A 26,057-nucleotide genomic window follows, 5' to 3' on the forward strand; every position below is an offset into this window, starting at 1 on the left:
ACTCCGTTGGACTGTGATCCATATTAGGAAATTAGCAGGCACAGTGCTCATGCCACAGCCTTCTTCATGCAGAGCAGCACTCTTCCTGCCAGCATCTTCTGTGCAATGCAGGAAGATTGCTGCCTTCCCTCATATAATGGAAGTCTCTCCTGGGAGCTAACATGCTATTTTGTTGGGGTTATAGGTGTTCTTAATAGGTGGGTTTTTTGGGTGTGGTGAGCCTAAGTATTGCAGATAGTGCTTGGTAAAGGGTGTGTAGCTCTTTGGTTCAGGGAGCTCTTTCTTCTCATGAGGGATGCCAGTCCTTGTTGCCCTGTAAGCATGGGGACACTGAATGAGAGGTGAGGGCATCTATGGGCAATCTCAAGGTTTGCTGCTGCAGTCCCAGACCTGAGGTGATCAAGGCAATGCCAAATGTCTGGCAGCTCTGAAAGCAGACAAGGAGTGTCAGAGAAGCACCTACTCATGGTACTTTGTTCCTTTGCCATCCCCTGTTATTTCTTTTAACCTCCTGGGTGTTCTCTGCACAGCTCTGTGCTGGCAGCTGCTGATCTCATCTGTGTGGGGTGGATGGGGCTGGGACCCATTGATGCCAGTGCCGACAGTGTAAATGAGACTTTATTGTCTGCCTGTGCTGCTGGCAGGCAAGAGCATCAAGTACCAAGTGGCAGAGCCCTGTCACTTCTTTAAAATTTGGCTTGCTTTAAAATAGGTTCTGCCAGGAAAATATCATTCCAAGTTGGGGTACTGGTGCTGACCTTCAGGGCTGAAATCAAGTAAAGGTGAAGAGGTGATGGGCTGGAGGGGAAAAACCCAACAAAACAGCTTCTACCTCTTTTAGAGGGGATCACACCTTTTCCTTTTTTAAAAGATTTCTTCTGCATTTAACTGAGCCAAATGGGTATATTGGAGTAGAGAGACTTGCTCTAAGACCTTTACTGAAAAACAAGTCTTGTGTGAGAGTCATTGTGGGTCAAAGAGCTCCCTGATAGGGGGAAGCCTACTTTGTCAGGAGATGAAGAGTTCTGTGGGAGGTCTGCAGTGAGGTGAGGGTCCCAGGGGTCTGTTGGTGATGGGATGGTGCCCCGTGTTCCTGGAGTGGGAGCAGGGTGTGGATGTGGGTCTGTCCAGGGGGGAGGATGCTGTGTGTCTGTGTTGTGTAAGATGACAGAGCTGGTGATCCTGTTGCTGCCTCAGGGCTTTTGGGAGCTCTGAATTGTCAGCTGAAGCAGAAGAGCAGTTGAGACAGCACGAAAGCAGCAGCCACCAGAAGTGGCAGTAGCAGCCAGAAGAGATGTGAAGCAGTGTTTGGACCAGTTCCACTTACAGGGAACTGCGCTCCCAGGAAGAGGGAAGGAGACCTGACATGCTTGGGCACCACCTGGAATGAGTGTTTCCATGGGTTAGGCTTGTTGAACTGTTTAATCAACATCACCGCTGTGAAAAAAAAAACCTCATCAGAACTGGTAGCTCACTGTGTCATGTTTGAATGCTAGAGCTAGTGAGACCCTTTCAAGATCCAGGTGCCATTATGATCCCACAGAGGCTTCATGCAGTCATAGGATCACCTTGATCTGTCCTTTAGGGGCTCCTGCTTGGCAGCTTCAGTCTTGACCTTGTGGTGGAACAGTTCCTTATCCATGGTACTCAGTTGTGCAGTGCTGTGGTAGAAAAGCCATCTTGTTTCTGGTCTAGGCATAAACCCTCTGAGCAGGGAGGCTGTGTGCTCCTTGGGGCAGGAGGGGGTGCCTGCCTTCAGCAGATGCTGAGCTGCAAGAGATTCTGAAAGTAGACTTGAGTTCCATCTCCCCCCCAATCACAGACCAGAAGAGCAAGGATATTATGCCTTGTGCTTCTCCAGGTGGTTGTTTTTCCAGCTCTATTCTTGAAATATTTCCCAATTTTGAAATCTGCTCTACGTGTCCCTAAAAAAGGGAAGAATGGGAAGTGTTCTGCATTGCTAATCCTGTGTGTCAGGTGTTGCCCAACTGAGCTGGGAGCTGCAGATCAAACATATGCTTGGCACGAGCTATTTGGGAAGTTTTCCTGGGTATTCTCACCCTCCTTACTTTGTTAGTGTTTTATCCTCTGTGTGTGCAGCAGTTTATAAAACCACTTATGGTGCAAGTGATGTTTGATCTGACTGATCAGAATGTGACTGGATCGAGCTAATAATTCTTAAATGATGTAAATAATGAGAGTCTGCTGGTGTTATACTGGTTGAGTTGTGCTGCTCTTTTCTATGTCTAAATCTAAAATTACTTTGTATATATTGCCTAAACAGACTATTGGGTAAAAGAAAGGAGTATGATTATATTTAATATGTGTCTGCTCAGTGGTAGAAGATGTGGCTGGACTTTGTTTCCTCAGGGCTCCCAGAGTGCAGGTGTGTGGCTTTCCTGGAGTGTAGGAGCCCTGACAGCTGCAGATGGTGGGATTAACTCCTTGACGTATGCTTGTGCAATAGATAGGGCAGCATGGGGAGGGGACCACACCGCGCTAATCTGCCACACAGACTTAACAATCGAGGGCAAGCTCTGACATGTGATTACTTTTTTCATTTCACTGTCAATGCATGGAGTGTTGTGAGTGGGGAAAAGTAACTCATGCCACAGGGAGCCTGAGACCAGGCGTGTTAGAGAATCCAAGGAGGAGTGCCAGGAGAGGAGAATTAATCAACAGTTAAAATAACCCAGTGGAGATTTTGCCATGGTCCTAAAGCTCTGAGTAAGGTTCAGATTAATTACTGCATAAAAGGAATTGATTGGAGCAGTCAGGAAGTGTCTCTAGAAGCTCTCCTTCTGCTTTTCTTTCTGCTGTGTGTAGGCATTGCCCAGGTCCTTGTGACTGTGAGCTTGATGCCAGGTTCACTGAGCTTCCTTAGCACAGGGGCAGGAAAAGCCCATGTACCTCACCTCAGAGGAGGTATAGGAGCTCACACAGTGTCTGCAGCCAGTGCTGGCCTTCCTGAGCTTTCACATTTATCTGCAGATCAAGTTTTTGGCATTGATGCCAAAAGTGTGAAATATGAGCAATGACTCAATTGATCAGAGCTCTTTTGCTTGGAAAAGAGCTCTGATCAATTGAGAAAAAGAGGAGCTGATGAAGTTTAATCAAATAGGTTTGCCCCAGAGATTAAACTTGTTCCCAGTGTCTTCCAGTAAGATAAGTGGGGAAAAAGCAAATAGGAAGATGCTGGGTTCAAGGTGGGCAGAGATCTTTCAGTAAAATGGCAGTGAAGCTGGAGGACCCCCTTGCACATGGTTGTTCTGAATTTCTGGTGCCCACGTGGATTGGAAGCAGATCCTCCAAAATAAAAATTCCTTGGAGGTGCTGCATGCAGGCACTCTCTACTTGGGCATTACACCCAGCTGTGGTCAGGCCTGGTATGTTCTTAGCTCAGTGGTGCTCTTTGCTGGACAGCAGGCTGCAGTTCAAGCCCTCAAAGTGCCTTCTGTTAGTGCCTGGTGAGGTGTTGGTGTGCAGCCTCTGCCTGTGGCTGGCCACACAAGGTGCAGCGCCAGGGGGCTGCCAATGGGTGCTGCAGTTTTGGGCTGGAAGTGCTAAAAAATGGCTCTTTTTTGTCTCCTGATGCTACAGCTGGAGATGGGGCAGAGAGGCTGCCAGTGCTACAGCTAAGTAGTGCCAAAGTGGAATTTTCTGTTTCTGCCCTGATCCCAGTCCCAAATACATTCATGCAGTCACCCTGCCCCTTGACTATTTTAGCATAAAGATGTCATTGCAGTATTTCTGTTGCAATTTAAAAACTGGAATGAAAGTGTTAAGAATTTGACCTTGTAGATGCATTTAATACAATTCTATGGCAGACCTGCTGGAACTGAGTACAACTTACAGGGTACAAGTTAAGCTTTGGGTTTTTTTGCCTATTCTGCCTGTAACGTTTTTGCAACTGCCAGAAAACTGGTATATCTTCCCAGTCTGTTCTGAAGTCATTAGTTTGTACTGACTTTCTTCTTTGCTGTGCTTCCTGCTGTCCTTCAGATCCATCATGGAATTAATTGGTGGGGGAAAAAGATCAGGGAAAGAAATGTGTCCACTGCACATGGCAGGAATTTGCTGGCAATGCTATCTCAGGTTAAGTACAGAATTGTAACATGGTTTTTTTTTTTTTTTTTTTTTTTTTTCTTTAAGCTACCAGGCATTTGCTCTGTGTTTCTTGCTTCAAAACAGAATATGCAGGTTTTGTCTGGAAAATAAGGCCTATGGCCAAGACTGGAAATGTTGGCTTCTTAGCCCTGGGGAGGAGAGATTACAGTTCAACAAGCAAACAAGGGCAAGAATACAGTAAGCAGTAGAAATGCTGACTCTGCTGCCTTCAGGAAAGGGTAACTTGAGCCCAAGTGGTTGGGATGCCACTGTTTGGAAAGCAGAGGCAGGGATCTGTTAGAAAGGTCAGGGACTGATTGGATTAACTAGGGCAGCACTGAAAGCTCATCCAAAAGAAAGCAAGGTGGGGCAAGGCTTTTTTAAACTTGCCATTGTTCTTGCCCAGGGTCAAGCACTGGGAACTCCTTAGAAGAAGCTGGAACTTTTGTTTCTACCCCTTTGTCCCAGCAAAGACACTGTCTGTGCTCCTGGCTTGGGTCTGACTGGAGCCAGGTCTCTGCACACTGCAGGGTTCCCCCAAGCCTTCCTTCTCGCCTCATGCCCGTTCATAAAGCAGACCAGTGCACTGAGTCCTCTCCTGGGTTTCTCTTCTAATTCTGTTTTCTTCTGTTTGTTTGCTTACGCTGCAGTTCAAGCTGTGCCTGTTTATTCCTGTAAAATTCCCGTGTGCAGCTCTGAAGGAAAGTTTCTGTCATGTTTGCATCTTGCATTTAGAGGCACATATTCCTCCCTGGCTGTGTGCTCTGGGCCACACAGGGCAGAGCAGTGGCTGAGGGAGTGACACTGGTTTTATGTGTATCCTATGCCCTGTCATGTGCCTGGGACCAGTCAGCAATTTGCTGTTGGCAAACACAACATGTAGCTTGTAGGGCTGTGGCAATCAGGGTACAGAGATGTGTGTCTCCAAATCTTATGCATATCTGCTGTATTTTCTTCTTTTTCTTGAGGTCCCTGTGGGGGAAAGTCTAGTGTCCAGACATCTCTGCATGATTTTTTCATGTCAGCATCTCTCCAGGAGCCATTTCAGGCACTTTGTGGTTATATGTGTCTGAAAGCTGTTGCATCCTTGATGGCCTTGAACAGCTTCTTACCCCCAGCTTTCTGATAGTCCAGAGATGATAGTTTTTGTTGTGTAGTCTTGGTGGGCTAACCTTTTACCAAGCTCTCCCTTCTGGGTTTTGGGCAGAGGTGTTGACATCCCAGTACCCCTATAGAGTGAGTAGGAAAATGAGAGGACTGTAGGCATGGTGGAAAGCTCATTCCTGCAACAGTTATGGGACCTCAGGAGGAGAGGGGAGGCACAGCAGGCTGAACTATACAGCTTTAACTCAGTCTGTGGGGAAGAAGAGAAGGAAAAGATGCTGTAGCAGTGTTCATGGTAACTGTTTAACAGACAGATGTGGGAGACACAGAATTCACTCCCAGAGCTTTTTATTCGGTGTGCATCCCGGTTTCTATGTAGGAGTCCTCTGCTAGCTGCTCCCCTCCTTTACTTCTGTCTAGCAACAGGGGCTTTTCTGGAGTCCTATGTCTGAGTGTGGCTGGGAAATCAAAAAGTCAGAGTTGAGGTGTTGTGCCAAGTCCTGCCTCTGGTCATCTCCTCTCTCCCATGCCACATGCTGCCTTTTTCCCATTGGAGCTGTGGCCTCTGCATTTTGGCTGGCTGTTCTTCTAATTAGGTCCTTGGGAAGAGGCAGAACCCAGCTAAGAAATCTGTAGCTAAAGGAGAAGGTGAAATAGGGGAGGAAGGAAGATTTTTCAGGCTGTTGATGAGCTGGTGTTAGAGCAGGTCAAAACCTGCTGCTTGATGTTGACCCCTGAGCTATTTCTGAAGCTGCTTCTGTTTTTTTGCTGCAATCAGAGTAAGAATTGGTGCTGATGGTCAGACATTTATTTCTCTATGGTTTCTGTGTGTGGGAGAACTGTGTTTACAGGGTGAGGGTTGGGGTGAGTCTACCAATGATTTTCACATTTCTCTCGTTTCTCATGGCTTGGTTGGTGCTGTCACTGCTGAATCTCTTACTGTGACAAGATCATCCCTACCCACCCAGAAGGCTTGGCACAGGAGCTGGTGTGCTGTGTCAGAGCAAAAATAGGATCCAAACTGGGCACTCCCATCTTTTCACAGCAGCCAGCAGGGAAAACCTTGGGAGTATAAAGCAGCACCTTCCTCAAAATGCTTAGCTGGTACTTAAAGCATCCAGGGCCTAATAACTATTACAAAAAACTAGTGAACTGCACAGGTAGAGAGCTGTAGGTACCACCAGGTCCAAATCCCTTGAGTGCCCCTGTTCCTCCAGCTGTGAGAGCTTCTGCAGACATTCCCTCTGTCCTTGCTTGTGAACCTGTCCTGAGGACTTGGGAGTGCTTGTGTGCTCATTGATGTCAGGCTGGAATGGGGCATCAGCTGCCCTAGAGATATGCTGCTACTGGTGAATTTTAACTTCTGTCTGAAAGAGGCTGTGGGTACTTTAGACCTGGGGACTGAAGGCTGAGAGATCAGTCCAGCTGTCTCCCAGAGCTCCCTGTGCTCCTGACCACATCTCCCTTGGTTTGGCTCAGCTTGTTAAAGAAGCAGGAAAATTACCTGGTGCAGGAGAGTTGGGTTTGTGTGCAGGACGCAGGGTGGAAGAACCAACAACAAATGCTTGGATAAGCTAAGCTAAGCTCTCATTTACCAGCACCCTGAGCTGCTGTGGAGTTTGCTTGCTGCTGTCTCCGTGCCAAGTTTCCAGATGTCATGTGTTGATACTGCCCATGGTATTGATACTGCTTCACATTCCATGTCGATCTTTCCAGGGGAAGCAGCCCTGCCTCTGTGTCATTAACATGGAAGTCAATTACAGTTGATTTTTTTTTTTACTTTAGTTCCATTAGAGCCAAGCAATCCAATATTGCATTCAGTATTCCCTGGGGCAAGTCAGCGCTTTGCAGACCCCTTCCCTGCTCCCCAAAGCATCCCCCAAGCATCCTGGCAGCATCACTGCAGGAGCTGAGAGTGTGTCTGCAATCCCTTTAGCACTGGCACACAGAGACCTTGGAGTGGTGTTCTGGAGGTGTTGCCTGTACAGGCATGTGGTGGAAGAGGCTGCCAGTTTGCCAAGAAAACAGATTTACTGAACAGAGAATTTAGTAAATGAAATGAGGGCTCCTTCCTCCTCACCCAGCCAAGGGTGAGGGCTGCCTATATAGGTGTGGCTGAATACTCTCAGGCTTTTTGACTGCTGACTTTTTTTTACTTAATAGGTGTTTTGGTTAAATCCCAGCTTGACTGTGGATGCTGAATCACTATTTCTGATTAATGCAACTTTTTTTGAGGAGGTGGGAGGGAAGCAGAGCTGTGACATTTCAGCCTCCTTGTCCTTGAGCTGTGCAGCTCTCTGAACAGTGGTGGCAGGGTGGTCCTTCCTACTGATGGAGTATCCTCTCTGCTGAAAAGGCAGCCTGAGAATAGCTGCTTGCCAGTGTTAGAAGGGTGCATTCAGGGCCATCCAGAAAATCCTTTTCCTCAGGTCTGGATTGCAGTACACCCTTTAGGTGCTAATTTAGCAAATCTTCCAAGAAGAGGCAGGGAAACTGTTAGCTGGGCAGAATACTTCTGTGGCTCTTCAAAGGATTTCTCATGGTTTTGCCCATGTGCTTTCATTGTATCCTTGTGTTTCTGGACACTTGTGAAGAAGGGAAGACTTCAGGAATAAATTTGAGACTTTTTAGTCTTTTCCTACTTTGTCCAAGTCCATATTGCTGTTGGAAGAGTTGTTACCACAGGAGATAGAGGGGTGCAGAGATCAGGCTTGGATGTTACTTTTGGATCAGCTGTCACGTTTCAAAAGTCATAGGTTTAGATTTTTCTGGAAAACACTGATTGGCATAAGCACAATTGCTTCTCAAATGGAAGTTGCTGAAGTACTTGATGCCCTTCTAGCAAACTAGACACTGAGGAAGTAATGCTAGGGGGGAGTTCTCTCTTCTCCCAGCTCTTCTCTGCCTTCTGCTGTGCTCCTGAATGCTTATTCCTGCTCAGCTGATGGAAGGAGAGCATCTGTGCAATCTGTGCCTCATGTGCCCTGTGGAGAAGAGAGGGCTTAGTGAGTAGGTGCTTCGGGTCACCAGGCTAGGAACAGAAATGATCCTCCTCCTCTTCTCCCTGTCTGCCCAGATGGGCTTTGGTTTTGCTCTGACCTCTCTACTGGAAGACAAACCTCTCTGAACACTTAATGGTGTCCTGTGGGTGTCCACCTTCCTGTAATATCCTTGTTTCTGCCCCTTCCCTTGCTGTTCCTACTTCTCTCCTTTTTCTCTCTGCAAGAGCTTCATCATTATGTTCCTGTCATTTGAAACTATGATTTCAGCCAGTTTTGACAGTCTTCTCTTGACCTTCATGCTTAATTCTTCCTCTTTTGCTGTGGAGACATTTGTGATGTGATCTTTTCTCTCCTCTCTGTGCTGCTGAAGCTCCTGTATGTAACTCCCACTTATTGCTGATCTTGTGGTTGTTTTGTTTTTTATCCTGGAGTTACATATCTGCAGAGTCTACTCAGGGCAGTTTCTGGCTGGCACTGTTGCCTGGAAATATAATTAAATATTGATCACTGAGCATTCAGCAGTCAAATGAGTTAACATATTAATTATGTGTAAGAGTGTGTCATTCCAGTAATGTTTGTTACCTACTGGCTGTCATAGTGTGTGTCTTGAGAGGAAGGGTGTACATGGACCTTGGAGTGGTGTTCCTTTTGCCTTTTAGTGGTTATGAATCCCTTGACCAGTGGTGCTCTGGGCATTGCTCTTTTGCTGGAGCTGTTGTTTCTTGCCTGTTCCTGCTCGTCGTTCTCTGCTGATAATAAATTTTCAGAAGCCTTACACTACCTCAGTGGTCAATTCTGAGGGCAGCCAGGCTGGACTAATCCCAGTTAACATCTTGCTTCTGGACTATCTGCCAGTGGTTGACTTGATTGAGGAGCTGAGTAGCTGCTGGCTGGAAGATGTGTGTGTGTGCCAAGCCTCCACATCACAGAGAGTGCAAAAAATTCCACCTTGTGCTCCTTGCTCCCTGGTGTTCTTCACTGCTCTGACTCCCACCCCACCCTTAGCCCTACAGAGGGGATCCATTGTGGATATGTGGCTTAATATGGAAAAAAATGTTTCTCTGTTGCAATGTCTTGCTACCAGTACACATTGGATTCTGTCCATTAAAATGCTTTGAAAACCTCTGGCCAAAGGCAGCTTTTTATAGGAGCTGTGTGATTACCCTGAAACAGTCCCTGCCAGCTTCCCCCATGCCACAAGTGGTGTAAAACATCATAAAGCCTGACCTCAGCGTGTGTGGGGAGAGATTGTTCATGTGTCCAGAGAAGGGCAGTGGAGGTGGGGAAGGGTCTGGAGCAAAAGGCTGATGGGGAGGAGCTGGGGGAGACTCAGCCTGGAGAAGAAGAGGCTCAGGAAGGACCTTGTCACTCTCTACACCTCCCTGACAGGAGGGTGCAGCCAGGTGAGGCTTGGGCTCTACTTCCAGGGAGCAAGGGACCAGAGGAAATGGCCTCATGTTGCACTGGGGGAGTTTAGGTTGGATACTGGGACAAGTTCTTCACTGAAAGGGTGATCAGGCATTGGAAGGTGCTGCCCAGGGCAGTAGTAGACTCACATCCCTGGAAGTGTTGAGAACATGTGTGTGGTGCTTAAGGACATGGCCTAATGGTGGAAGATGCACTGGTGGTTGGATTTGATGATCTTTGAGGTCTTTTCCTGCTATCCAACCTATATTTCCCCTGACTCAGCTCCTTGCCCTTTCCTCGAGTCCTGTCACTGGTCACAAGAGTGAAGAGGTCAGTGTCTGCCCCTCTGCTTGCCCTCAGGAGCATGTTGAAGACCACAGTGCAGTCTCTCCTCAGTCTTGTCAGGCTGAACAAAGTGACCTGAGCCCTCCTCATGAGGCTTCCCCTCCAGACCTTTCCCATCCTTGGCATCCCTCTTTGGAAACTCTGTATCAGCCTGATGTCTTTTTTGGTGCCCTGGTGCCCAAAACTGCACGCAGGACTTGAGGTGAGGCCACAGCAGTGCCAAGCAGAGTAGGACAATCCCTTCCTTTGACCAGCTGAAAATGCTGCGTTATTTTATTTGTTTTATTAGTTTCTCTTCTTTCCCCAAGGTATCACTTTGCCACCAGGTCAAGTGTGCACTGTCTGCTTAGTAGGATGGAAAGGCTGAGCCATGGGATTGCTCCTGCCTCTCTTGTTTCCATCTCCATCTGAGGAAAGGTCCAGCTGTAGCTCTTGCTACTGGCTGCATCCCTGCCTTGTCAGATGATGCAGGGAGTGGTTCCTGCAGGCACTTGTTTCACCAAGCTGCACAGTGAGCATGGTCTGGTTGCCTGTCCTTCCTCATTTCAGTCAAAGAAATGATTCCAGATGATGCAATCTGTCTGAATCCCTCCATGGCCTGTTTTTCCCAGGAAGGTGGCTTTGAATGCTAAACCTGGCTCCAAGAATTGAGGAAAACTGGGTACATCTACAAACAAACTAATGAATCCATGGAATGTATTGTGTGTAGGAGTGGGGGAAGGTGGGGCTGTGCACTAACAGATCCTGGTGTTTGCTGTAATTGCTGAGAAACAAACAACTCCGCATCTCGTTCTGGGTGATGTCTCATACCCCCTCCTGTGTGCAGCTGGTCTGCTGCCAGTGCTGCAGTGCCAGCTGACAGTGACATATTTGTCTGTCTGCCTTGCAAGTCTGTCCCTCTGTGCTTTTGTCCCTCTGTCCTCTGAGCATCTTTAAATCCATATTTTCTTTCCCTCTCTTCCCTATTTTTGTCTGCTCTCTCCCCTTTCCCCAGCACCCCATCAGGCCCCTGCTTTGGCTTTGAGGGGAAATGCAGCATAAAATGCTGCCTGAGGCAGGCATGGCTGGAGCTGGATGATCTTTAAGGGCCCTTCCAGCCCAAATCATTCTGTGATAAAATGCAGTGTCTCCACTGAATCCATCCACTGGGAATGTAATAACAAGTACAGCTGAGCAGAGCTGCCTCCCCTAAGGTGCTGAAAGGCATAGGTAAAAGAAACACCAGGTGCCAAAACAGTATGAGAGGGGTTATAGGAACCAGTGGCTGGAAAACTTGCCTAGGGAATGCCAGTTTAATTGTCTGCTAGTTAATATGCAGTTAAAAGACAAGGAAATTAAGGTAAACTGTTAGTGCTTTTTGGGTAAATAAGCACCAGATAAAATCCAGTAGTGTAACTATTTCAGATCTAGATCTTTCACTGTGATAATACTGCAGAGATACTGAACTACTGATTTTTAAAGCTTCTCAAAGGACAGGATAGTCAAAGGTAATCTTATTAGCAGGAAAGGAAAAGATATTTTGGGGAAAATCTCTTTCAAATGCAGGCCCGCAAGGCATTGTCAAAAAGCATAGTAATGTTTCAGTGTTCTGCCTCCCTCAGTAAGCCCTAAGGAGAGACTTTACCCATTGGTAAACATGAATTACTCCTGGTCTCAGAATAAATCTCATTCCAGAGATTGGCTGCTGCTCTGGCTTTTATAGAAATGGTGCTGTGTTCTTCTCACTGCCCTTTATTAAGTGCAACATCCACACAGATAGCTAAGGTGTCTGTATCTCTGTTGCTAAAATACACATTTTTATCCTCTGTGAAAGGACTGTTGCCAGTTCAAATTGTGCTGCAGAGTCACTGGAGCACACTTTGGCAGTCCACTTTGACCAGATAAAGCAGGTTGTTTAGGGCTGTGTCTAGTCAGGTTTTGAATATTTCCATGGGTGGAGACCTGGGGGCTCTATAACCTCCTGACAATTTAAAAAAATCATGAAAGTTATCCTGAAAACTGTGTGCTGCTTGTCACTGGGCACCATTGGGAATAGTGTGTCTCCCTCCTCCTGTTCCTTTCCGCCAGGTATTATGCACATTTATAGGATTTCCTTTGAGGCCTCTTTTCCAGCCTTTCTTCAAGTAAAAGACACTCCAGTTCCTTAATCATCTTAGTGGCCCTTACCTGGATTAACTCCCCCAAGTGTGTGTCCCCCTTATCCTGGGGAGCCCAGGAGGGGACCTGTCACTCCAGATGTGGCCTCACTCATCCAGATGTGGGGCAGAGGCACTGCAGATGCTGTCAGACCTGCAGGAGCAGGGAAGCAGGTATAGTGGCTGCAATCCCAAGGAGGGTCACGTGTTGCGTATCTGCAAAACTTCTGCCAGGGCGGGTGCTGCACCTTTGGCAAGGCTGCTCTTTGGGGAAGTGAGGATTGCCTGTGCTCCCAGGGAAGCTTTCCCCCAGGAGTCTCATCTTGAGGAGTAAATATCCTTTTTTATATATAGGTATTCCTGCAGCTTCCCCTGTGTCTGAATTGCAGCAGAGGAAGTTGCTTTAACTGGATGGCAATGCTGAATGCCTCTGAACAAGCTCACCAACTCTTGTTGGTTATCTTGAGCCAGTCAGTATTGTTTCTTCTGGGTGAGGGAGGGTCCAGGCTTCCCTGGTGCTGCCTGAAGGAGCATTTGGCCTCAGCTCCACTGTCTGCACTTCCTGGAGATGTTTCTCTTGGGCTTATATATGGGGTGGTGGAAGCAAAGAAAACTTTGTTGATTCACCTCTCTTGATGGGGCTGGGGCTGTGGAGTTGCTCTCACAAGCCTCTGGTGGGGTTTCTCTGCTCAGTGTTCAGACAAGATGTTGGAATAGTCAGGTTTCTTGTCTGTGTGCAAAATCTGATGCTGCACATCTACAACTGCCCGTACCAGCTTGACTGAAGGAAGGCTTTGCCATTCGTACAGTCATAGAATTGTTAAGGTTAGGAAAACTCTGTAAGACTGAATCCCACCGTTCCCCCTGCACTGCCAGGTGTGCCCCTAAGCCATGTCCCCAAGTGCCACATCCACACCTTTTGAGTGTTTCCCAGGCTGATGCTGTGGGTTCTGCTGCTCTTGTGGCTGAGTCGCCTTTTGTAAGGCTGGAAGCTGCAGCAGAGCTTGCTGAGAGCTGCTGGGCATAAAATTAAATTCACTGTGATCACAGGTATTTAAGTTGTTTATGGGGCTACACAGAGAGGAAATACATGCCAGTGATAGCAAGGAAAAAGTCAACTTTTTTGCCATGCCATTCCTTGACAAATGAGAATATTTGAAGGGGATCACACCTGATCTTGGAGTGTCCCTGACATGGCGTGTGTTTCCCAGGGCACCTTTCTGTGGGTGAGCCTTTCTGCATTTGTTTTGTGGACTTTGAAGTTTTCCATGTCAGGGAATACTGACACCTGTCCTTTTATTTTCCTTTCTTCTTTTTACTTGTCCCCATGGCAGGAGTTTGTGATGAGTTAGTCTGTAAGGTCCCTTCTAGCCCAAACCATTCTATGATTTCTTTGTTTCCCTGAGCCTGAAATAGCAACACCAAGCTCCTGTCTTAGACTCTGTGATTCTTGGCTCAGAAACCCGGGTTCCCTGTGGCATTTCAGCCTTGGTTATAAAAATAACCTTCAGCTGCACAAGTGGCTTTAGGAGCAGTGACACACTGGGCCACCTTGAGCATCCTCTGTGTGCCTGTCTGTGACTGGGGCTGAATCTCTTCTAGGAGGGGCTGCTGAGAGCATGAAGGATGAGGAGCTAAAATGGACAAGGCCTTGGGCAGAGGAGGAGACGGAGATGATTTTACCTTGTGCAAGGGGCTGAGTGTGGCAGCAGCACTTTAGACAGCGTGTGTAAGGACAGCCTTTGTCTCTGAGGTCGCCTTTCACAGCCTGCTGTGCACATTGTGCCTTGCCAGTCCCCTCCTGAGGGGATGTGCTCCCCCTCTAATGGAGCATCCCTGAGTGCCCCTGTGAGCTGAGGCTGAGCTGGGCTGCCTGGGAGGCCTTGTGTCCGTGCTGGGGCTGCTTGGAGCCTGGGGATGTTTACCCAGCCTGGCAGAGCCATGACCTTGCTGTGAGGACACGAGCTGCACCGCTGCTCTGGGCTTCCAGGGGGAAGCCAGGCTTGGAAGTAGGCTGTGCTTCAGATAACCAGGGCATCTGAAGGGGCAGAGAAGGTAGATCCCACTTCTTGTAGGATGCCGTTGTTATGAATAAGTCATGTAATTGTTGGCTCTCACAATTAAGAGACAGATATTTTATAGGTGTATAGTGATGTTGTTGTAATATGTCATTCCATAGTCCTTTCCTTCTTCCCCCCTTGTAATAGCCATGGTAGTCATGACATTTAGAGGAGGCTGGCTTGTTACCAGGAGCTAACATAACACCTGACCTCTAATCAAGATGTTAAAGTGGTCTCCACCAATGGATGGCAGGGAAAGAGTAGACTGACAAAACTTTCAGAGGAACTAAAGATATAAAAGGCAGAGCATCTATTTTGTAGAGGAGCCACATGGCTGGTAGTCATGGTGTGGGGGCTCCCAGCACTGTGATTTTTCCTTATTCAGTCCTTTGTTGTAATTAAATTTTAAAAGTGAGGGTCATTTCTCGCACCTTCCACATTGGGGCAGGGAGAATACGTGCATGCTGGTATAATTAAGTGTGAACGAAAATAATGGAGCTTGTTTTAGATCATGAAAAGCAAATGCTGTATCCATGGAGAAACCTGCCCTGGCCCAGCAGGAGCTGGCACCTTTTCTTCCAACACTGATCCCAGGCCTGCTCAGGGTGCAGCAGGGCTGGGACTGGGCAAAACCCAGATGTGTTTTCTGTGCCCCTTACATACAGGTACCAAGCTGTCCCTGGGGTCTCCCCTAACAGCAGGAGGGCAAAGACTTTGGGTACAGCGTCCTTCCACCCCCAAGCCTTGGTCAGCAACGGGTATCAATGGGTCAGCTTTTGGGAGTGGGAGGTCACGGATTGGGAGCTGTCAGTGGGATGAGGGCAGGGAGCTGTGGAGCATTCTCTCTGCCAGAGGACATCTTGGCTGGCCTTTTGCCTGGCCAGTGTTGTCCCTCAGCCCTAGAGGAACAGGAACACCTCAGGGGTCATGCAGTGACAGCTGCCAGGTCACAGCACTGTTGCCTGTGCCCCAGGAGACTGTCCTTACCATTTCCCAGGCTCCTCATTGGACAAGAGCAGTGCACCATTTACAAGTGACACTATGTAATTTAAGAAAACAACCCCAAGCCACACCCAATATCTGCTTTTGGATATAGTCTGACTTTCTTCATTAACTCATCCCACAGCTGTAGGCATATGCTCATTCTTGCTATTACACAACTGAGGCTAAAATTAAAACATCTGTTGTTATTTAACTTGAGTTTGCCAAAATACTATTTTGTAGTTTTGAGTAGTTTTGTACTGTTTTGAGCAGCAACAGCTTTACTGTTATGTATCATTGGGGCTTTGGAATATTAATTAATGTTACATGTTGTTTCTTAATGTCTCATAGCCCAGGTGGAGCTTTGCAAATGCCTGGTGCTGAAGGACCCTCCTCTGTCCATGTGGCATTGCACAGGTTTATTGAATATTTCTGGTAATGGCCAAATGCTCCAAGTAATGGAGTTTCCTGGAACTGTCAAACCTTCCTGGCTGCAGAGCCAAAATTAAATAGTGGGATCTTGGGGCAGGGAAGCCTCTAGTGTTACAGTTTTAACTCACTCCAGCTTCTTTCTGAATGCCTAGAAAGGATAAAATGGGGATTTCTAAGGTAGGATTTATAGATGTATTTAGTCTAAGGAGTTCTTTATGAAAAATAGTCACATATTTATGTGTCTGTATATATATATATATATTCTATTTTTGTTTTTAGTCTGAATCCTTTACCAAAAACCCTCAAGATTTCTGAAATTAAGGAAGCCATCCTCAAAAATCTGCTTCTCTATCATGAAAGCAGTATCCTGAGGATTGCCAGGAGTAGTACCAAATGCTTGATGTAGGTGGCAAGAAGCTATTGTGGTTTTCTTTTAACCTCTTTGTATCTGGCATGTCTTGTACTGCACGGATCAGAGGGAAGAAAGAAGAAAGCATGTTCTTGCTAAAACAAATAATTGTCAAGTTTGCAGCATGGAAATTATCCTTAGTTAATGTAATGGGGTTTGCTCACCTTTCCTTCATTCATAGGGTTTCAAAGGGGCAACTGTTGTTAAATTACCTGTGGAATGGGCTGGAGAGGGGGATTCAAACCCTTCTGATTTCACAGGAAAATAATTAAAATGGAGCTGTGGTTTGGCTTGATCTCAGAGGTGCTTGCAAGCTAAATAAAAACAAAAGGCTGCCTTGGGGACAGCCTGTGCTGTTAATTAACCAGCTGAATTCTGCCTTCACTGTCCTCCAGTGGCTTTGCAGCGGTTTTGGCACTCGACATCACAACTGGAAGCTGCCAAACACAACTTTGCACCCTCAAGCAGCTGAGCAGCCTTCTGAGGGCAGGCTGGGATATGGAAATTGGAGTGTCTAGGGAGCCAAGTGATGGAAAAGGGCAGGAACTGGCTGCTGGCAGAGGAGGGATGCAGCTCCTTTCCCTCAGGCACTCTCTGGTTGTCTGTGGCCGCCTTCCCCCCTGCTCTGGCCAGCAGCAAGGTTGGGTTCCTGCCAGGAAAACAGCTTTTGTGTTTCCTTCAGTATTTCCACTACTGTTTTGGGGAAAAAAACACCAACCCAAACCTGAATTGCTGTTATTACTAGAGTTGGCCAGCTTGCTGAATTGGGCCTTTTTATTTTCATTAACAAATGCTGCCAGGCCATGTTTTTCCAGTGAAGTCATGAGTGTGTTTCCAGATGAGGGGCAGATCTTCCCAGCATTGCCATGGCTGAAATTTGGGCAGGCTGGAGCAGCTGTGGTGTCCTGTGCAGGCAGCCTTCTGCAGATGACTGGGGAGGATAATAATTCCATTATAATAATATGTGTGTGATAATTGACTGTCATTCATCCTTTTTTCCCCTGAAACCACAGAAATGTGGGGTGATGGGGGTGGGCATAACTCAGAGTTGGTTATTGGATCATGCAGTTTATTCTTTCAGCATCTGCTTTGATACCACAACAAATGTGGTTTTACTAAGTGCTGTTTGGGAATTTATTTTTCTGGGAAATGAGGCTGTGGAAGCTCCAGCTTCTTTCTCCCTGTCTTAGAAACTCAAAACATGGTGGTGATTGTTGGTTTTGTGGGAAGGTCGCCTTAGCCCCAGCAGGTTTGTTCTGTTCTTAAGAAATTATTAAAGGATGCTTTTGTTCAAATCATCCCAAAGGATCTGTAGCTTCAGAGAAGTTATCCTCAGTGAGTTGTTTTCATAATTGTATTGAATTCCTTTCTTTGGGAAGGGAAAAAAGGGGTGCTTTTTCTTTTCCACATTTAAGAATAAGCTAAGGTGAATGGTGGGATCTTTAGGGAGCTTGTTACTCTATAGGAATTCTGGTATTTCCAGCACATTTCAGGAGAAAAGTTGGCTCAATTCAATTTAGGTTAAATGTGTGAGATAAGATACAATTTTATAGCACTTGCAACAGATCTCCAGTAAAAACATTTGTGATGATAGTTTACTTTATATTGGATATCTGTGCTCAACAGCTGCTTTCCAAATACTGAATTTGGTAAATAGTAGGTACTAGTCTATTTTACTGGTTGCTAGTGACCAGCTCCTCCTTAGGGCTACCCTGGATATATTTCAGAAATTTCTCCTTGTGAGGGTGGGCAGGCCCTGGCACAGGCTGAAACTGGCTGCCCTATCCTTGGAAGTGCCCAAGGCCAGGTTAGATGGGGCTTGGAACAAGCTGCTCTGGGGCCCACAGCAGGGGGGTTTGAAATGGGATGAGGTCTGAGGTCCTTTCCAATCAATACCATTCTGTGATCCTATGCTGGTGATCTGATTGGCTTATTTGTTTGTTGTTTTTTAACTCACAGCAAGGCAGATTTGATTTGTTTGGCTAGAAGTTGGGGTGCAGGGTAGCCTCTGGATCTGCCTGCTGTGGCAGCAAGTTCAAAAGCTTCAAGGGTTGAACAGAATCTGTTGTGCAGGAGCCAGGCTCAATCTCATGTCTCTTCTCTTCTAGGTTTGCAAGAAAAAACAATACTTTCTAAAAAAGAGAAGATGAAGCTGAGGAGGGAAAGATGGCTGCAGAGTGAGTATTCCTGTGACACAGGATTATAAAACATAGTTCTGATGGATCTCTGTACTCTGGGTTTGGGTGACAGAATGCTTCTCAGAAATCTTTGTCCCTCCCCAGCACTGGCATAAAAGTTCCAGGTATTGTTTCTCAGTGTTTAGCACCAAGACTTAGTCATTGCCTCAGTTCTGCTTTTGATTTTTACCATGTGTAATACATGTGACTACATAAACCCTTTGTTTATGCAGAAAGGCACTGTGCCCATATAAGTTGAGCATATTTTTCTCTTTTAAAACTCTGGTACAGATGTGAGTAGCTGTCTGGTGGAGCTCCTCCTCACCCAGGAGCTGTGGGGATGCAGGAGAGGCTGGAGCTGAGCTCTGTGCTGCCATCAGCTAATCCCAGACCTCTGGAGAGACCCTGCAGTGGGCTCCCCTGCCCCCTCAGTAGGGGAGAGCTGTGGACACTGCTGGCTGTGTTACTGCTCTTTCCCACATGCTGCAGGTCAGTGAACCCACTTAGACAGTCTGGCCTGTCTCGAGGCACTGAAATATGAGCTAAACAAACCCAGCCCATGGCAGAAATGCTTCTCTTTGCCTATTTTTGCTCTGGGTGTCTTAACACAGGAGGGGACTGTGCAGTTGTACCCAGTGTGGCAGAGGGGTTCCTTGTGTCACCTGAAGCTGTTCTTGGGACAGGCTTTGCTCCTAACACCTTCTTGCCCAACAGAGTTGGACACAGACTATTTTTGGGGCAGAGGGATGTGGCTTTCTGCTACACCTCATGATCTCTGTGCCTGAGCTCTGAGCCCAAGTTCGTTAACCTTTGATTTCACCAGCTGCACTGAAGGTGTGTCTGACTCTTCTTGGATAAAATGGTATGAATTTAACACACATGAGTGGAAGGAAGCCTCCTCCCAAACAACCAGCCAACAGCTTCTGAGTGCCTGGACATCTTGCTTGGACACAAAACACAGATGGCTTTGCTAGTCAAGTTCAGCTGCTGTGGAAAAGCCCAGGAGCAGGATCCCTACAGGGTCTTATTCCAGCCCTCCCTGACGCCTTTGTAGCATCAGTCTCTCCCAAGAGCCTGTGTGCTATTTTAGCCCTGCTGTGGCCTCTTTCCCTTTCTCTTGGCTTTGAAATTACTAAGATGAGGGATTGGAAGTGAAATGCGGAGACTTTGCTCTGGGGAGAACACCAAGACAGTAAACTCCAGGCTAAATTACCTGTCTTGGCAGATATTTGATGTTAAAAGTGCTTTACAGGCACAGTAGTACCTAAAAACTCTGCCAGTTCTTTGTGGAGAAAGAGCTTTTTGTCCCCCAAAAAGAGAAGCCAGCTTGGACTGCTGAAGTTATCACTACATCTCTGTTTTCCTAAATCAGAGTTTGTTGTTTCTTCTTGTCCCGGGGCTGCTTTTGTGACACTGGATGCCAAGACCCTGGGAACCAAAGATCAGCCAGTAGTGCAAATGCAAAACTTTCTCCCATTCCAATAAGTAATCTTTGGAGAGACTAGAGAGGGGAAAAAACTTAAGTAATGCTTCAGACATTAGAAGTATGCACATTTAAAAATACATATATTGCATGGCTCCTCATCTGAACAAGACTTCATAGGAAAAGAATTTAGGATGTTTGCGCAGAATCAGGTGTCTGAAAATTTTCAGCACATACTGTTTATGAAAGCACTGAAGTAGTCAGCTTCATAAAGCCAGACCAAAAAAAGAAGTCGTGCAGAACAGAAAGCTGTGTTCTTGGCAGGGATTGCTGTGAGGAGAAGTGTTTCCAATCCTGATTTGTCACAAACATCCATGTGCAGCAGAGCTGCAGTTCATGAAAAACTGTTGCTCTTCTACTCAGCTGAGCTGGAGAATGAGCAAGACAAAGGTATTAAAGGAGCAGCCACTGAATTGGAGTTCTGTTTCCTTGACTGTGGGAGCAGGATTAGACCCAGGCTTGTGGTCTGTAAGTGGAACTGGCTGCTTTTGTGCTCCCACCAAAAATACTTCTGGCTTCTGTTGGCCTCCCTGTGTCACCAGCTCTGCCCCATGGCTTCTGGCACACTGTCACATCCACACAAGGAGTTTGTATCTTATCTTTGCAGTTGTCCAAGGGACTTGTGGGTTAGGTGGGGCATCTTGGAGTTCAGCTGGAGGCCTGTAGCAGTGCTGGGCTTTTGTGGGCTGTCCTAAAGGACATAGTCTGCTGGTGCTCACCCTGGAAACTGCTGGCTTTGGGAAGCGTGGGCAGCTGTGGGACTTTGTCACATCAGGGAGCCTCAAGGACTGAGGCAGAAGCCTGTGGCTTCTAATGTTCACCTCTTAAGACAAAGAAGGAGCCAGATAGAACATTTGTGCAGCTCTCTGTGCCCACACCCTTGTCAGAGCTGCTGCTGAGAGACCAGGAAACGTGGTCCTGAGAAAGGCTATGTGCATCTGCCACTTGGTGCAGTGCTTTTCCAAGGGTCCAGTTTATCCAGCATCTGTCTGCCTGTACTCCACCATGAGTCATTGAGGTGGAGCCTTGACTCTTTTCAAACTAAGTAAACAACTGACATTTAGTCCATCTTTCCTGCCTCTCCTAGGAGACTGTTTGGTCCCAACAGCAACAGAGAGGGGGCTGTGCCTGTTTAAGGCCAGATTTGGAGTTCACTGTATTTGGGTTGTCTCTTCCCCTCTTGTTTCCCAATTCCATGCAAGATCAGTGTGGTTTTTGCCACACCAGGACTCCTGTGCTGTTTTGCTGTGAGCAATGAACAGTGTAAAGGATGGAAACACAGTCTGTGAATTTCACTCCCCATTGCAATGTCAGAATGGATGTGTGTAGTTACAAGCAAATGCATCAATGGAGGGCGTGACCCAGCTGCATTTTGTTCATTTTTTCTCTGGTTTAAATCACTTCTGGCCTGTTGTAAATGGTGGAACAACTTATGAATTTCTTAGCTCAGGGGTTATCTCCTGCAGGTGTTTCCCCTTCTTGCAGTAATGCCTTGTTTGTGATGCAGAAATAGAGAGTGTGAAGATGGCCAAGAAAAAGCAAAAAGCTGAAGCGAAGCGGAAAGCAACGCCTGTGGTGGGAGACATGCAGCCCTTGTTGGAAGCCCTGCCTGAGCTCTCCTACCTGACCACAGGAGGCAGGGCAAGGAAGCCTCTCAAAAGGTTGGTGCCATTTGGGGATGGGTTGTGTGTTTCCCTTCTTCCTGCAGGGTGGAGGGGCCTTCAGCTCAGCTTGTAGCTGCAGGCCATGGTCAGGAAAACAGGGTCTCATTGGCAACTCTGTTTTAACCATCTTTATGCTTTACTTGGCACAAGAGAAAAAGATGAAATGTGTCTTCTGAACCCAAAGCTGGTAGGGGAGCCATATTGCTTGGATGGAGCTTGGCATGAGACAGACTGGGAGCATCCAGATGTCCTGGGAGCTGCAGGAGTGGCACGTGGGTGTCCATGTTGTCATGTTGCTGAGCTCACCTGATAACCTCATCTTGTGGTGTTGCAGGCTGGCATTCCATCCTTCCAGGCCTCCATCCAGGCATTATCCTGAGGCACTTCAAGCCTTTGAGCAGTGCCCTTTGTGCTGTGACCAGAATCTTTGTTTTGTAGTGTGACTTTGGCCAAGAGCATGGCTGAGCTGGCTGTTCCCAGTGCACTGTCAGCTCTCTCTCTCCCTGTCCCAGACCTTTGCCAAAAGCCTCTCCTTTGAGAAACCCAAGTTGGCACGGTGGAGGTGGGAATTTGACATGGGCTGATGTCACTTACCCTGCCTGTGACCTGCTAACCCCAAACCAGCCCCCCTTGGTACTGGCATGGAGGAGCCACAGGCTCTTCTTCCCCTTGCTGCCTTCTGGCTGCCCAAATGTCTGTAGAGGAGTGTTTGAAATAATCAGAGGAGGCCTTTATAGGATTTGAATCATTACAGAAAGGAAGGGTAATACTCTGGTGATTTGTCAGCAGTATTAATAAAAGATTAGATTCTCCAGGAATTTGATCTCCTGCAGGGTAAAAGCGCATTACAGGGAGGTTTTTATTCTGCTTTATAATGAATGAAGGCAATGAAGTGTAATGAAGCTGAGCTGCTAACAGGGTCCAAGTGAACAGGCAGCATGCTGGTGATTTTGAGGGGAAATCCAGCAGGAAATGTACCCCAGGATGACTTTTCTTTAGGCTTTGCCACCCTGTGCAGAGCTGCTCATCTCTGAAGGGACTGCCATGGTGACTTGGTGGCACACACAGATTTGGCAAGCCCTGCTCTGGTGACCAAGGGCTGCCATCCAGCTTGAGAAAGGATTTTCCTGACCATTCCAGGAAAACTAGGACCAGAAGTTGTTCCTGTGCTGAGCTTTTAAGAACGAGGGGAGGGAGAGGAGAGGAAAATGAGCAGGAACTGATTGAATTAGAAGTGGGTGATGGAAATGAGTGACATGAAGCAATGTTGAGGCAAGGGGAGTAAGAAGAAAGAAAGAATAGGGGGAAAAAAAGGCAATATAAGAGGATGGAGGGTAGTATGCCAGAGAGAGAAGTAGGAAGAGGAGGTCCCTGTAACAAGAGACAGATCCTGCTGTTTTGAACAGGAAGTGGGAAATTGTTGTTTTCTGACCTTTGGGGCAGTTCAGGTGGGGGTGGCCATAACCCCCAGCACCCACCAGTATGGGAATATTCCTCCTTGATTCCTGCTCCAACAGAGAGGTGGGATTCAGGCCCTCTTTCTCCCCCTTGGCCTGTGTGCTGGGCCTCTACTTCAGGGCAAATTGGGGTCCCCAGGCTCTTTCTTCTTTTAATTTTTGTATCTGTGTAATCCTGAAAAATGGCAATTTCTTCTCCTTTCCTTAATGTCCAGTTCTACCAGCAGCTCCTGTTGTGCACCACAAGTCCCCAAAACATTCTCTGTGCTTCCTGTGTGTCCCTTGCTGGGGCTTAGTGCTGGCTTTGTGGTAAATCTCCACTGCTGCTTGGCATCGGGCGTCACGAGGGATGGCATTACACCCCTGGTCCCCTTGGACTTTGCCCAGGGATAAGGAATGCATGGAGAGGTGGCAGATCTGTACCTGCTGCTGTGCCTCTTCTGCACACAGTGCACCATCCTGCATTCTAGCACATAGCAGAGGTGGCAGCTCCCTCCTCTTGCTGAGCATCCCTGGTGCTGCCAGGGTGGCTGTGGAGGCTGGAGCTCTGCAGAGTCAGCAGGAGGGAACATGAGCTATGCAGAGGTGACATGTGTGCTGGGGAGGGGAGGTTCCATGGAATCTTGGCTCTAAGCAATGGGATCGGTTTGACCTGGAGGTCAGTGATAAGCAGAAAGGGATCTGGGCATGGACAGCTAATGACCAGTGCTGGCTCTGAGAGGTCTGGTTTTCCTGTAATGCCTCCTGCTCTCTCAGCCTCAGGTGGAAGGAGTTTGCATTTCCCTGCAATGCCTGGCTATGGAAATAATTGCCTTTCAGGAGAATTTCCATGCAGGATAATTAATTAGCTGCTCTTTCTGGAGAGGCAGATGCAGAATCCCTGGACTCTTTCCATCCACACAGCCATTGCTAAATTAATGCCCTAACACTCACTTGTTTTGTTTCTTCTCTCCATAGCCACATAAAAGCCAAGGCAGCACCAGCAGACTTCTGTCTGATGAAACAAGCTCAGAAACATCAGCTCCTGTAAGTACCCATTTGTCAGTGTCCAGTTCCTGCTGAGCCTCAGGGAATGGTTGAGACTGGAAGGGATCTGTGGGGGTCACCTGGTCCAACCCTTGTGCTCAGGCAGGGTCACCTAGAACTGGTTGCTCAAAACCTAAGTCCACATGGCTTTTGAATATCAACAAGGATGGAGAACTGAAATGTGTCCAAGTAACTCCTGGACTTAAGGAATAAGGAGTTGCCAGACTATCTGTTGGATAGTTTATACTGCCACCAATAACTTAGTTTTCCCTCAGCACAGCTCTTCTGGGACTAGGCTCTGTGATCTGGCAGTGTTTGCTTTACTATTTCTTGGATTTCTGTCAGTTTTGAGCCATTCAGCTGCAAACTGAGGCTGAACAGTCAGGCTACAGATGCAGCACTGCTGTCCATGAATACCTTCTCTGTCAGAAACACCCAGTGCTGGTGCTGGTTGCCTTTCTCACTCAGTTCTGCCTTGCTTTGCTTTTGGTGGCCTGGCAAGTCTGTGCTTCTTGGGAGAGAAAAAGTTTGGAGGAACATCTTGAGGTTTCTTTCCCAAGGTAATAGTTTGGATGAGAGGTTCCCTAAGCTTCACCTTAATACCCCAAGCCAAGCTTCAGGAGCATTGGCTCCTCTCTCTGCTTCTCTGGCAGGAGCTGTGAAGGGGAGGGAAGTAGCTGAGCACTACCAAGTGTTTGTCTGGCAGGGCTGTGGAGAGCCTGGCAGTCTGAGGGAGATGAGGATGCTCTAGTGGATGTGGCTGTGTGAAAACTCACAGGGTTTTGTTTTATACTCCTGCTCTGTTCTTATCCCTCCCTGTGTGCTTGCTTTTTGAGACGAGGCCATTTCCCCAGGAAGCAGCTGTGACCAGGCATGCAGAGGGAATTCTGTCATGGTGTCCAGCTAGTGGTGCATGTAGGATTACCAAGGCTCAATGTTCAGCAATAGAGTCAGTAGAGGGGCTCTCGAAAGAGAATTTGGTGTTGTGCTGGTGCAATCTGAAGTAATTTTCATTCCTGGTGATTGACCAGATCCACAATCTCTTGTTTCTAGTTTACTAGGGAAAAGCTCTAAAAAAAACCCCATTCCCAAGTGATGCTGGACACTGTCAGGATTGTTTGTGTCTCTGTGGCATGAGATCAAAGTCCCTGGCTCCCATGAAGCTGGCAGCAATTTGAGCTTTGCCCTTGGCTAAATGAGGTTTATTCTCGCACTGTCTTTCTCTGAGATGTACGCTCAGGATCACTCTGTCTCAGCAGAAATCTGCTACTTTATGAGTGGGTCCTTATCTGCTCAGTTCCTTTCACACGAGGCACTTAGAGAACTGGTGTGTTATTTTTCTTTCCTCAGAGAGGAGGAAGTGGCTCGGTTTCAAGAGGTTATCAGCGATCCCCAGTACAGAGCCAACCCCCTCGTGGCCATCAGCAAGCACCTCTCTGAGAGGCTGGGGCAGGGGGGAGCAGGGGAAGCCCTGTAGAGCTCCAGCTGGGCCCGGACATGCACAGGCTGCAGTGGAGCACATCGCTGGCACCACATCCCAGCCTCTTGGCTCCTTGGAAGCGGTTCAGCAGATGATGAAAACCAAGAGCCCTGCTTTCTGTCTGCAGGAATAATGCAGCTCTCTCCTGACAGGGGCAGCTGCTCCTTCACAGGGTGTTCTGAGACATTCTTGGGCAGGCAGTAATCTCCCTGCAAAGTGTCTTGGTACATTTGCTCTTCTTGGGAGCAGGTATGGTTTCTGAAATTGTGCCCAATGGCCATGTGTCTGTTTTCTGTCATTCCCCCTCTCTCCCTGACAACTTTGAGAAGAGGTTCTTGCTTGCTCTGTTCAGGACCCCGAGCCCTGGAGGCTTTTGGAGTTTGTCATGACCAGTGCTGCTGTTCATGGAGATTGTTTTCTGTGAGAAATTTGACTTTGGAATAAAACATACTTTGATACAGCACTGAATTTGTCTGGCTCTTGTTTTGGTAAATAGGAATTGAAATATGAGTTTCTTTCTCCGGAAAAATGATGTAAAATGATTGTTGTTTCCATGTGTACAGTGGATCAGGAGACTGCTGCAAGCAATGACAAATGACTACAGATCATGTCTAGATCAGGGACTTGCCTTCCTCCTGCCCTGGAGGGGCTTCCTGTGAGTGATGCTCATCCCTTTTGGCCTTTGAGCCTTGTTTAGCCTGCCCTGTAGGAGGCATCCCAATACATGTCCAGCCTGCAGGCTGTGAACTTCAGCCAGTCATTTTTGGGATTGGGAACCTCTGGAGCCT

The 26,057-nt window shown here is 47.4% G+C and overlaps 1 protein-coding gene across 2 annotated transcripts in view; it reads left to right on the forward strand.

The window, feature by feature from the left end:
• The window catches only part of SLX9 (SLX9 ribosome biogenesis factor), a 39,864-nt gene extending 14,132 nt beyond the window's left edge, over positions 1-25,732 (forward strand). For both annotated transcript variants that reach the window (XM_064718722.1, XM_064718723.1), the window contains exons 3-6: positions 18,091-18,159; positions 21,150-21,303; positions 23,721-23,789; positions 25,140-25,732. In XM_064718722.1, coding sequence (XP_064574792.1) covers positions 18,091-18,159; positions 21,150-21,303; positions 23,721-23,789; positions 25,140-25,266 — 419 coding nt within the window. In that variant the 3' untranslated portion in view covers positions 25,267-25,732. The remainder of the gene's footprint in view (positions 1-18,090; positions 18,160-21,149; positions 21,304-23,720; positions 23,790-25,139) is intronic.
• Positions 25,733-26,057: the final 325 nt, after the last annotated feature.

The sequence above is a fragment of the Zonotrichia leucophrys genome, chromosome 7, assembly GCF_028769735.1.
Source record: "Zonotrichia leucophrys gambelii isolate GWCS_2022_RI chromosome 7, RI_Zleu_2.0, whole genome shotgun sequence".
Lineage (NCBI taxonomy): Eukaryota > Metazoa > Chordata > Aves > Passeriformes > Passerellidae > Zonotrichia > Zonotrichia leucophrys.